Source organism: Berkeleyomyces rouxiae (genome assembly GCF_048999995.1).
Source record: "Berkeleyomyces rouxiae strain 22BRR77 chromosome Unknown BrBRR77_ptg000002l, whole genome shotgun sequence".
In the NCBI taxonomy this organism is placed as follows: Eukaryota; Fungi; Ascomycota; class Sordariomycetes; order Microascales; family Ceratocystidaceae; genus Berkeleyomyces; species Berkeleyomyces rouxiae.
The window spans coordinates 5594383-5606393 of NW_027396492.1; the positions used below are offsets into that span (position 1 = coordinate 5594383).

Below are 12011 nucleotides of genomic sequence, written 5' to 3' on the forward strand. Positions count from 1 at the left end.
AGTCGTTGTTTCTTACAGTGATTCTCTCAACACAAGGTTCTTTTCTTCCAGTTATCAGTTTGTCTGATCTTTGTATTGCCACCATGAGAGACAGCCTTCTCCCCATCATCATCGCCATTGGTGCCGGCGTTGGAATTTGTAGGTTTCGAGCTTCCACAATGTTTCTTTTAAGTGAATAACTCTAACTCTTTGGCTAGCCATGTACACTTTACAGCCTGCATTCGCCGAGCAGGAACAACGCAGACTTTCGAAGGAAGCCTCAAAGCAGGTGGAGGAGGTTGAGAAGAAACTGAAAAGCGCAAAGAAGGACTAGAGCATTACAATTCAAGCGAAAGGTCCTATCACTAATAAGATTACTGTGTTGGTGGATCCCTACTAGAAGCGCTTGTGTGTAGTACTCTAACATCCAATATTGTGGGTGAATGCGACGTTATAGTGAATCCGAGAAAATTTGTGTTCAATGTCGACATCAGGATCTCGACATGTTTAGGGTTAAGATCAAGACTTTGTCTCGCAACAATAAGACTGGCGCAAGAGTACAAAATGTCTTGTTGAGCCATGAAAAGGTAATGGTTACTCTGAAGAATGGTGGCATGTATTAGTAGCTATCACGTTGACTAAATCCATGCTCCGTTTTTTACACAATACAGTTCATCGTAGAATGAGCCAGCCTCAAGACCAAAGGCCAGAACAGAGGGACAGGCAAGTCTAGTTCTTGCTCTTGGCATAGTTCTTCTTTCCAAAGGAGAAGGGAACATAGCGATACTTGATCATGTGCTGGATTTGGCGGCGCACTACAGACGGACATGTTAGCAAAATGAAGTTTTGTGAATGTTTCGAATGCAGAGGATACTTACTGGTCAGGAAAAACAAGATAAACCAATACATCAGTAGCACAGGCCAGAACACGGGAATGTTGAAGAACTCGAACCAGCTGCACAAAAACGAGATGCCAATGGCACGGGTAGCCCACAGCCAGAACTTGAACTCGGGGAGACGGCGGATGAAGGGCCGGAACTCTTCATCGGCGCGAGTGGGAAGAGTGCCAACAGAGCCATCCTCCATTTCGCTATCGATGGCATCACTGGAAGGGTCGAATTTAGGTGATAGGAAGGCGAGGAAAAGATTCAGAAGGTAGATACCAAGCGCATAGGCAACTGATGATGGACCGAGAAGGTTAGCATTGGACCGAGTAGATGAGGGGGTGAGGTGGATAAGCCGAAGAGGAAGCATACCAATGTACCAACCCTGCGCGAGCAGAATGCGTAGACCGAAGATGAACAGAGATACTCCGGTGCTGATCCAACGGTAGAGGACATATGGTGTAGATTGGTCAAGTAGTGCTTGGAATTTCTGGAGGCATAGGTTAGCTCGATGGTTCGATGAGGGCTGATGTTGACTAAGGATAACGGTTGTGTGAGAACGGCGATATCGAATTTTCGATCATCATCACTGTGGCGCTTGACGCATTCGAGTTGATGGCTAACGTACACGCTGAAGTCGCGAGGTCTGCGAAGACACAGCCTCAAAGGGGGTCTTGTCGGGTTCGGGGACGTCCATTGTGATAGAGGAGAGACACGGAGCGGAGGTCGGACGGCGATTGCGGGCGTTTTGCCGGAGGAGAGAGACGCAATTGGAAAGGCAGTAAGCTGGCTCAATGAGGCAAGCTTCGAGCGGATTTACAAAAGCCAGCAGAGAGGGAGGAGAGATGTGAGATTCGTGAACAGATGTTATGCGGGCGAAAAGAATGTCTGCAGTAGAAGAATAAGGGAGAGAAGAAGACCTAAGCAAGATCTGGATTTCGAATTTTGGCCAATGCGCTGCAGAGTCGTCGCGCTTGGTGCCGAGAAAGAACAGCAAGGCTTGAAGGCGACGGGCGAAGATGGACGGAGGGAAAAGATAGCAATGAGTTGCTGATGCAAATGTCTAGTAACCAAGAGAGTTTGCAACTTGCAAAACTGAGGCTCATTTGTCCTGTTGCTGTTGTTGGTAGCCTGGAGTAGGTTTTCTGCTGGGGCGCTTTACTGCCACGTAGTGGAATACTGAACTGAAGCTCACGCTGGTGGGCAGTGCAACAGACTTGATAGGTGCAGTTCAGTTCTAATTCCACTTCCAGGGCCTGTCAGCTTCTATTTTCAGGTGTCTGTGCCGTTCTGGAAGGCCTGTGTCAAGACTTTGTTCTAGTTATAGTGGGCTCCCAGGCTTGTATCAATAGCCGGGGTTTTGCCGGCAAAAAACTAGGACCCCTGTAGAATCACATGCCACGTCTAGGAGAGACAACGGTTTTGTAGCTATGTAACTACGTACACATGTACATACACATGTACATACATAACTAGTTAGTTGGTACTGCTACATGTTGATGGATGGAGGAGCTCTGCGCCAGAAAAGCAGTGATCAAGAGAGCTTCTCCAAGTGAGCCACAGCTTTGGCTCCTCCAAAAACTGGCGGTTCCTGTGTCTCATCCTCGGTATTGAGTGAATACATAACTAAATAACAGCGCAGAGCTTCTTTTTCTTTGTTTTTTATTGCAAGCCCGGCCAGACACCATCCATACAAATCTGCCAACTACCTTTTTCTGCTGTATCGTTTTCCTCTCCCCCCGACACTAAGCACCATGAGCGTCTTCAGAGCTTCTCTTCGGCCGGCCGCCATGACCATGGCCCGCCAGTGTCCTGGTGTCCGGTTCTACTCGGCTGCCGCTTCGACTTACAAGTACTTGAACATCTCGCAGCCACGCCCGGGCGTTAGCCAGGGTCAGTATTCACTTTACCGTCAACATCGCAAACTCCACACATGAACGCCGTGTCTAACCTTCTTCTAGTCACACTCAACCGAACGAAAGCCCTAAACGCTCTCTGCACTCCGCTTATCGATGAACTCAACACCTCGCTTACCGCCCTCAACGCCGACGCCGATACCTCCGTGATTGTCCTAACCGGCTCGGCCAAGGCCTTTGCTGCTGGCGCTGATATCAAGGAAATGGCACCACTTACCTTTAGCTCTGCCTACACCTCGGCCTTTATCGAGTCATGGTCGCAGTTAACGACATCCGTTAAAAAACCAATCATTGCTGCTGTTGCTGGCCATGCCCTCGGCGGTGGTTGCGAGCTGGCTATGATGTGCGATTTTATCTACTGTACCACTAGCGCAAACTTTGGCCAGCCCGAGATTAAGCTTGGTGTGGTTCCTGGCGCTGGCGGCTCACAGCGGCTCACGCGGGCTATCGGAAAGGCGCGCGCGATGGAGCTGGTTTTGACGGGCCGGAGTTTCTCTGGGGTTGATGCCGAGCGTTGGGGTGTCGCAGCGCGGGCGTTTGAGACGCATGAGCAGTTGATGGAGGAGACACTGAAGACAGCGGAAACCATTGCCAGCTACTCCAAGGTTGCGGTGCAGGCAGCCAAGGAGGTGGTCAACAAGAGTCAGGACCTGGGCCTGAGAGATGGCGTCGAGTATGAGCGGAGGGTCTTCCATGCGCTCTTTGGTAGTAAGGACCAGAAGATCGGGATGCAGGCCTTTGCGGCAAAGCAGAAGCCTGAATGGGCACATGAGTGAGGCCAAAACGCTGGCAACAGGAGACATGGGACTGTAGCTACCCGGTAACTATAATAATCTGTTGAAAGCATAGTTGACTATGGATGTACATAGTCACAGGCGATTGGATGCACCAACTGGCTTCTAACTAGTTATGAAGAGGAAACTGAGAGCCTCTTTGTAATCTCCAAGTTTCGCTCGCTAGGCGTCACCATAAGACTAGACAGGGATCTTTTATTCCGGGTATTTTCAATTCTTTTTTTCTTGTCCTCCAGCTGGTTCTCCGCTTCTGCCTCTGCATTTCGTCCTTTGGATGGCTGGCGTTTTGGCTGGCTGCAGCTGCATCGAATCCAAATGTTATTCATGTCACTAGTTGATTGTCGGCTAGCCTGCTCTTTTTCTCTTCGTTCTGTTTGTTCCCTTGTTCTTCTCCCTAAAGTCAGGCCATCTACACCCTCCCCCTTTTTGATGTATGTAGATAGTTACATGTATAACTACCAACAAGATACACGCCCAAGGACAACGACAGTGACAACGACGCCAGCACAACCACTGACAGAGCTGGTTACTTACTGCTAGAAAGCTCCGCTTGGCCTCTTTTTACTGGCCGCCTCGTTGCCGCCGACTCTTTTGCGCCGTCCGTGCTTATGAAAAGTCCGTGAGACAATCAATACCAATACCGCTGCAAGCGCTGGACACCACCTGAAAACATAGCCCCCGGAGACAAGCATCTCTACAGCCCCCATCATGGATCTTGAGAAAGAATTGACCTGTTCTGTAAGTTTGGTTTGCTGGGCTCGTATCTTCTCCTCACTTGGTCGACCACTCACTGACTACCCACACCCAGATATGCACCGAACTACTCTTCCAGCCTCTTACTCTCCTAGACTGCCTGCACACTTTTTGTGGCGCTTGTCTCAAAGAATGGTTTGCTTTTCAGGCTTCTGCGGCCGAGAAGTCGCCGCTGCCGCTACCTCCTGCGGGGACGCCACTATTCACGTGTCCAGCTTGCCGAGCTGCTGTGCGCGATACAAAGCACAACGCTACAGTCGCCACGCTGCTGGAAATGTTTACCACTGCTCATCCCGAAAGAGATCGCAAGGCCGCAGAGAAAGAAGAGCTGAGGGGAAAGTACCAGCCTGGCGAAAAGGTTCTTCCAGAAGTCGATTTGAGCAGCCGTTCCGGACAGGAACAAATAGACGCTGAAGAAGATCGTCGACTGATGGAGCAGGTTCGCCAAATGAGCTTGAATGAAGTTGGGGTTGCACCCTCAGCCAACCCTTCAGGGCCAACTAGACCGCAATACCGCCGTCGTCGTACCGATGAAGGGAATCCCGAAACTGAACACCGCTCACGTCGTCGACCTGTCAGTCACGATGGAAGGCAGCGTGCCCGGCGGGATGGTTCCGTGTCTTCTTCTGGTACACATAGCGCTGGCAACTACCTTCAACCTGGAAACTCCCGGAGCTCTGGTCACGGGTCTGATGGGGGCCGCCGCCGGCGTAGTATCGACCAGCGACTTGGAGAGAACACCGGTGTGTCATCGGATATTGCTGTTGGAAATGGAGGCGAAGCCTCAGCAGTATCCGCTCGCCAGGTCGAACACCAGAGCTCGCTCCGTTCCCTTATCGGAACGACTGGCATGAGTGAAGACGACATTGCCCGTGAAGTCGAAGAACTGGCTCGCCAGATCCAAGAAGAGGGCCTCCTTGATGGTCTAGACTTGGACAATCTGGATCCTAGTCATCACGACGAACTATCTCAACGCATTGCCCAGGCTTACCAGCGCCGTCAGCGAGAAAAGGAACGTGAAAAAGAGCGAGAGCGAGAGCGGGAGCGTGATCGTCAACGTACTACGGAAACCCGCAGAGCTCGTACAGACGATCAATCTGATACCAGTCGTCCTCCTCGCTCTGCAAGCGCCCAGCGGTATCGCAGTAGAGATCATAGTCGAACTAGGCGTAGCACCACAACAACCCCGCTCGTACAAAATGAACCGCGGCGAAACTCCGAAGACAGGTCACGGCCGCCCTTGGCACCGAGTGCTGGTCACCATCTCGAAATAGAGTCAGACTACCGCCGGCGACGTGCTGCGAGCACGGGTAACTCAAGTACAGGGGTAGTCCGTAGCGCAACAGATACTATCAGTAGACCACCCCCAGCTGAAACCCACGCAGTGAGGTCGCAGACAGATCTGGCAACTCGCACCACTATCGCATCAGATAATCGTGCTGCAAAATCTCAGACAGATCTAGTGCCGCAGTCTGTCGCCGTAACAAGCCGTGATGCGAGATCACAAACCGACCTAACACTACGCACTGCAAACCAGCCAATTATAGGCACCCAAGGGATCACCATGTCCCCTCGAGACCACGGCGAGGGTGCAAGATTCAACCCAACGACTCAGATAGGTGACACCGGTCTATCATTTGCTAGCCGACTGCCCCAAGTCACAGTAGCACCGGCACCGCAGATATCTTCTCCCTCAACCTCTAGCATGGTACAAATTCCTTCAAGTGCTGTTCCTCGACGAGGATCATCTCAGAGACCAACAGAACTACCAGCTGAGCTTCCATCTGGCTCTAACCAGCTAGCTGTTGGGAGTGGCCTTGCTAGTTTTCGAGGTTCGAGTCACCAACGCAGCATATCCCAGCCCGCAAACTTTGGAGCAAGTTTGGCAATAAGACCAGCTTCCGAACTGAAAATCTCTTGCTCTCGATGCAACAAACCTCACATTGAGTACGAGCTGCACTATAACTGTGGTATCTGCGCCTCGGGAACCTGGAACCTTTGTCTGCTCTGCTATCGCAAAGGACGCGGCTGCCTTCACTGGTTTGGCTTTGGATACATGGCATGGCGCAAGTGGGACCGGCTCCGTCAAGCCGGAGATATAGGCCTTGAGAAACCTCATATGCTCACAGCAGGCCGGTATCCCCATCCCAATCTCAGTATCAGCATGCCGCACGAGACAATTCGAGAGAGCTTCGAAAGCGGATGTTTTTGTTCGCGTTGCCACAAACGTACCAACGACTGCTATTGGCGCTGTGAAACTTGTAACGATGGAGATTGGGGCTACTGCAATACTTGTGTAGGCTTGGGCAGACGATGTGACCATCCTCTGTTACCATTGACGTATCAGCCCGTGTTGTCGGCGTCTGGAAATTCTGGGGAATCTTCTGGCCTACCGCAGTGGGCGTCTCTCTTAACAGGTCCAACTGCCATAAACATAGGGTCTTTCCGGCCTTTGACCTTTAGGCCGCGTTGCGATGTCTGTGTGAAGCCTATTCAGCCAATACAGAACAGAATGCACTGCTTTCAATGTGTGGGTGAATCTGCAGGTGTTCACGGTAACTCTTATGAGGGCGACTATGATGTCTGCATGGATTGCTATGCTTTATTGATCAGCGATGGCAAGATATCTCATCAGAATGGCTCGGCTGGCTGGCGCCGTTGTCTCAAGGGCCATCGAATGGTCGTGGAGACCTACATAGAAGGCAATGGTGGGGAGCGAAGAGTTATAGTGCACGATCTTGTTGGTGGATCTATGCTCAAGCTTGAAGATCACCCTGGAGATAGATACCTACGCTGGACGACCAAAGAAAACCGCAAAGCAGTCTCTCGCAAAGTGAGCCGGAGTGTTGCTAGCGACATCCCGTCTTCCGAGCTCGAAGGTGCTATATTCTCGGTTCCACGCAGCCGGGACTTGGGCATGAAAGCTACAGCCGGATGGTCGTGGTTTGGTCAGCAAGAGCAGGCCTATGATGAGCTGTACTTCCCCCGGGGAGCCTCCCTCAAGGAAGTTGAGCTCGTTGGTGACAGTTGGTACTTTGGTGTGTTCATGGATGAGAGCGGACTGTTTCCAGCAGGTTACGCAAGGGTGGTTTCTGATGCGTAAAACTAGGCAACTATAATGCGACTAGTTAGTTAGTTAATTGCAGGAATAATGCTAGGAACGTTGAATCCAACTTTGTTGAACAATGGTATGGCTGATGTTGTTGTGATTGCAGTCGCAGTTTGGCTAACCCTAACCGTAGTGACAACAAAGCCACCACCATGTATGAGTTAAGGTTACATGTATACATGTGTACTAGCTGCCATTGCATTCATGTCGTGATATCGTAATTAGCTCCTATTAGTTAGTTCCTACCGATTCCGGTGACGCCATAGCCCGTGACCCACTTCTTTATTATCTCACCAAGACGATCTACGTCTAGAAACTTGGCCGGCTTCAACTACAAGCATCTTTAGGTTGTTTCGTTTTTTCCCGTCATTTTGCTTACTTTTCTGCACGTCACAATGCTTGGCCGTGGTACTCGAAGCTTTGCTACCTCGGTCCTACGCGCAGCTCCCCAGATTATCACAGGGCCCAGCTCCCGATCTGTGAAACTGAGCCAAGCTCAGGGGACAGTCAATGGTCTAACTGAAGGTGAGATATTTCAAGGTGTCCGGTTGTTTGGGTTCTTCAGCTCACTAACATGAGCCTTAAAGCTATTGGCAATACACCGCTTATTCGTCTCTCTCGTCTTTCGGACAAGCTTGGCTGCAACATATTAGGCAAGGCGGAATTCATGAACCCTGGCGGTTCCGTAAAAGATCGTGCGGCGCTCTTTGTCGTCAAGGATGCCGAAGAGCATGGGCTGCTAAAGCCCGGCGGCACTGTAGTCGAGGGAACTGCGGGAAACACAGGCATTGGTCTGGCTCATGTGTGCCGTAGCCGTGGCTATAAACTGGTAATTTACATGCCCGACACACAATCACAGGGCAAGATTGACCTCCTCCGCCTTCTCGGTGCCGAGGTGTATCCCGTTCCTGCTGTTGCCTTTGATAATCCCATGAACTACAACCATCAGGCCAAGCGCCATGCTGAAAGCCTCGATAATGCTGTCTGGACGAACCAGTTTGACAACACAGCCAACCGTCAGGCCCATTATGAGACAACCGGCCCTGAAATCTGGTATCAGACTGGTGGAAAGGTGGATGCATTCACTTGCTCTTCGGGAACCGGCGGTACGTTTGCTGGAATCATGGCCTATCTGAAAGAAAAATCACAGGGCGGTGTTGAGGCATATCTTGCGGACCCCCCGGGATCAGTTCTGCACAGCTATGTGCAGAGTGGTGGTAAGCTCACTGAACGCAACGGCGGCAGTATAACCGAGGGTATTGGCCAGGGTCGTGTTACGGATAACATGGCTGGGGAGATTGGGTCTGTGGATGGCTCTTTCCAGATTCCAGATGAGAAGACCATTGAAATGGTTTACCGCTGTCTCGACGAAGAGGGCCTGTATCTCGGAGCTTCTAGCGCACTCAATGTTGCCGCTGCTGTTGAGGTTGCTAAGAAAATGGACAAGGGCCAGACTGTGGTCACCATTTTGTGCGACGGTGCCTACAGATATGCCGATCGCCTCTTTAGTCGCAAATGGCTGGAGAGCAAGGGGCTTGTTGACGCCATCCCCGAGCATCTACACAAGTACATTGTGCTGGAGTAGACATGCGGCAGAATGCCTTCCGACTTTTATTTTTGCTTATAAGAATATATGTGATATCATCAGCTTTCTACATGGGAGACTAGAATTGAAAGGAAAATAAAAAACGCCTGCACATAAAAATCATGGCTGAATCTTGAGTTGGACCTTACTGGTCGTCTTATTATTGTACAACAAGAGCAAATGATATCATGTACCAATTGTCTAGGACGTATATTTTAGTGTACACAGAGCTGCACGACCGACTGTATGTGACACCTCTTTCTCAAACGCGTGTGTTGTTTAAGCCTTGACCCCATCCTCGACAACTTCAGCTTCAACCGCTGCTTCAGCCTCAGGTGCGGGGGCCTCTTTTTCAACAGGCACAAACTTCGCTTGGTTAGGGCCCAGGAGCTCATCATATCTCTCCCAGCCACGCTTGTCAACATTCTCAGTTCTTTTGCTGAGTCTCTCCTCCATCTCCTTGTTGACACAAACAGCAATAGCATCCAGCTTCGCAGCAAGCTCTGGGTTCACAATCTGTTTTGCTAGCTCAATAGCCTTGAGAGTGGTTGCGGCAATGGAGATGTGTCGTGTAGCCGAGTAGTGTAGATAGAAATCTTCCACGTAATCAACCTTTGCCCGTAGCATCTTTGAGTCTCGGCTCGGCTCCTCCTTTGGTATCGGGTGCAAATCTAGCAGGCCCTTGCCAGCCGGCCATTCGAGGGCCAGCAGCTGAGCGACCTTGGTGACTTGCCCGTCGACATCTAGCTTGTCACCATGGAACACGGACCGCGCTGCCAGCAGCAACAGATACTGGGCGAGGACTTGGGGCTCACGGTGAAGTTCGCGCGGGGCAAAAGTCTTTTTTTGACGACGATGCTCCGGCTCCTCAAGAATATCCATGACGATGGTCGCCCAAGTAGCAGCCTGCTTAGTTTCGTGGGCGTTCCAGCTACTCTTGATGGCCTTGTCGCATAACCAGTACATCATCTCGTCAACTGGCGGCAGGTGACGGAGGTACAAGCCACTCTTCTCCGACTGGCGCATGGCATCAATGATGGCCCAGATGTTGCCGGTGCATCCAGCTTCGCGAATAATGCGGAAGCGGTCATGGAGCTTGATGGTGCGCTTGCTGCGCGCATAGCCATTCAGTAGACGGACCAGATTTTCCCAGTCTGCGGGTGTCTTCATCAACCGAAGAGCCTTGAGCAAAATGGCCCGGCTGTTAGGCATGTCCTTCTTCTTGAAGTTAAGCGTTTCAAACCGATGCTCATAACCGTCCACCTCAATAACAATGGGGTCAGTTTGCAGTCGCGAGCGGTAATCTTCACTGAAGACCATCTTGCGCTGCGGGGCGGGCAGGCGGTAAGGCAGGACGATGCGGTGCAAAATTGTGGTCAAGGTATCATCCAGCTCGGGCGATGACGTCTTGGAGAAGATTACATCGCTCTCTGTATTAGTTGTCAGCAATTGCGAGTCCAATATATAAAAACAAGACGACCAGACATACTCTGGGTAGCTGCGGCGCTCATATTGCGGATCATTGCCGGGACCTGCGACCGCAGCTGGGAAGCGATCCGGGCCCCGAGGCCGGCCGACCGGATAGTAGCGGAGAACATGACGCTTAGGATGTGTGAAGTTTGTTTTGCGAACGTATCTCTTGCGGATGTTGGAAGTCAAGTATCATTCAAAGATTTCACGTGATCACGATTTACCTGCAAAGGTAGAATCTTTTTTCTTGTTGGTTGGCCAGCCTTATTGGATTCAATTGGCCCCACCAACACGGCAACCAATTAAACATGCATTCACACATGCCGTTCAACTCAACTCCTGCGTAGGCCCCACTTGTATTCGGCGTGGAAATTTGGACAAGGTCCGTTTTGAGAGTAGAACCACGGCCAAGCTGAGCGTGCGAGATTCACTGCAGCCAAGTCCGCTCTACCAAAAGTCATGAATGTATCTGCCGTTCACCGGCCGCTGGGCTGCCTGAAGACAGCCCTCCGTCAGGCTCGCACTCAGCGCGCCTTTGCGCTTCAGCGCAGCTACACCTCTACTCCTACGCCGGCGCTGCCAACCTCGGATGTTAAGAGCGCTGGTGCCCGTGTCTGTAAGTGCTTCTGATTGCAGCTCCAGGGAAGTCATGGATGTGGCGCACACGTACTAACTAGCCAATCAATATCTTATAGTCCACAAGCCGTCCAACAAGAAGCCCTTTGCCGTCTTTGCCCCGCCACCTACTGTGCGCACCGAGTTCAAGAACCCCGTGCCAGCCTTCCACGCCAACGAAATCGCTCGCCTTGATCCTACCGGAAGTCGTACTGCACTCTTCAGCAAGGCCCGCCTAGACCGTGCCAAGGTCGGCGATGTACTGATGGTGACTACTCGCTCGGGCGAGCCCTTTTCCGGCGCCTTTATGCAGATCCGCCGCCGCGGCGTGGACACAGCCATCCAGCTTCGTGGTAACCTCATGAAGACAGGCGTTGAGATGTGGTACAAGATCTACTCACCTAGTGTTGCTGGTGTCGACATCATCTGGAGAAGACCGCGCAGAGCCCGCAGAGCAAGACTTACATACCTCCGCAAGCCCAAGCACGACATGGGCAGTGTCGACCACCTGGTCTTTTCGTGGAAGCGCGAGAGAAGTGTCTTGCGTTCGTCGGCTGGCAAGACTGGTGGCAGCAAGAACCTTTCAACCTTGTTCGAGCCTTAGAGGTTTGAGAGTTGCCGTCGGTTCCAGTTTGAATCTAAAAGGGGCTGTAAATCAGATGAAAGGAATGACTGTACTATTATTATCACAAGTGTTTTATAATACACTATGCTGTCTTGATAGCATACACAAGATGTACGATAGGAGCCTCGCCAAACACATGCAAATGGTAAAAGTCAACACGAGATGAATATGAGGAACTGTGAATTGTCTATAAATCTATGTGTTATTAGAGAAGATCTGAGGGTTGGAAATGTCGCCATTTCCTCAGGCAAAACCCTCACTGTGAACAGTGTTGTTGTTCC

General features: G+C 51.2%; 7 protein-coding genes across 7 annotated transcripts; 5 read left to right on the forward strand and 2 right to left on the reverse strand.

The window, feature by feature from the left end:
- Nucleotides 1-83: 83 nt before the first annotated feature.
- BROUX77_003120 (uncharacterized protein) lies at nucleotides 84-313 on the forward strand (the record flags this gene model as incomplete). Its single annotated transcript, XM_073747737.1, has 2 exons — nucleotides 84-138; nucleotides 198-313. The coding sequence occupies 2 exons, from the start codon at nucleotides 84-86 to the stop codon at nucleotides 311-313; spliced, it is 171 nt and encodes a 56-aa protein (XP_073608202.1).
- Nucleotides 314-708: 395 nt separating this feature from the next.
- On the reverse strand, nucleotides 709-1560 carry BROUX77_003121 (uncharacterized protein; the record flags this gene model as incomplete). The annotated part of the gene is made up of 4 exons (XM_073747738.1): nucleotides 709-794; nucleotides 858-1157; nucleotides 1236-1353; nucleotides 1492-1560. 4 exons carry the CDS (start codon nucleotides 1558-1560, stop codon nucleotides 709-711), a joined length of 573 nt encoding a protein of 190 aa, XP_073608203.1.
- Nucleotides 1561-2617: 1057 nt separating this feature from the next.
- Nucleotides 2618-3555, forward strand: BROUX77_003122 (uncharacterized protein; the record flags this gene model as incomplete). The annotated part of the gene is made up of 2 exons (XM_073747739.1): nucleotides 2618-2756; nucleotides 2825-3555. 2 exons carry the CDS (start codon nucleotides 2618-2620, stop codon nucleotides 3553-3555), a joined length of 870 nt encoding a protein of 289 aa, XP_073608204.1.
- A 726-nt stretch (nucleotides 3556-4281) lies between these two features.
- BROUX77_003123 (uncharacterized protein) lies at nucleotides 4282-7429 on the forward strand (the record flags this gene model as incomplete). The annotated part of the gene is made up of 2 exons (XM_073747740.1): nucleotides 4282-4311; nucleotides 4382-7429. 2 exons carry the CDS (start codon nucleotides 4282-4284, stop codon nucleotides 7427-7429), a joined length of 3078 nt encoding a protein of 1025 aa, XP_073608205.1.
- A 401-nt stretch (nucleotides 7430-7830) lies between these two features.
- On the forward strand, nucleotides 7831-9020 carry BROUX77_003124 (uncharacterized protein; the record flags this gene model as incomplete). The annotated part of the gene is made up of 2 exons (XM_073747741.1): nucleotides 7831-7960; nucleotides 8023-9020. 2 exons carry the CDS (start codon nucleotides 7831-7833, stop codon nucleotides 9018-9020), a joined length of 1128 nt encoding a protein of 375 aa, XP_073608206.1.
- Nucleotides 9021-9299: 279 nt separating this feature from the next.
- On the reverse strand, nucleotides 9300-10618 carry BROUX77_003125 (uncharacterized protein; the record flags this gene model as incomplete). Its single annotated transcript, XM_073747742.1, has 2 exons — nucleotides 9300-10450; nucleotides 10510-10618. 2 exons carry the CDS (start codon nucleotides 10616-10618, stop codon nucleotides 9300-9302), a joined length of 1260 nt encoding a protein of 419 aa, XP_073608207.1.
- Nucleotides 10619-10949: 331 nt separating this feature from the next.
- BROUX77_003126 (uncharacterized protein) lies at nucleotides 10950-11709 on the forward strand (the record flags this gene model as incomplete). Its single annotated transcript, XM_073747743.1, has 2 exons — nucleotides 10950-11106; nucleotides 11186-11709. The coding sequence occupies 2 exons, from the start codon at nucleotides 10950-10952 to the stop codon at nucleotides 11707-11709; spliced, it is 681 nt and encodes a 226-aa protein (XP_073608208.1).
- Nucleotides 11710-12011: the final 302 nt, after the last annotated feature.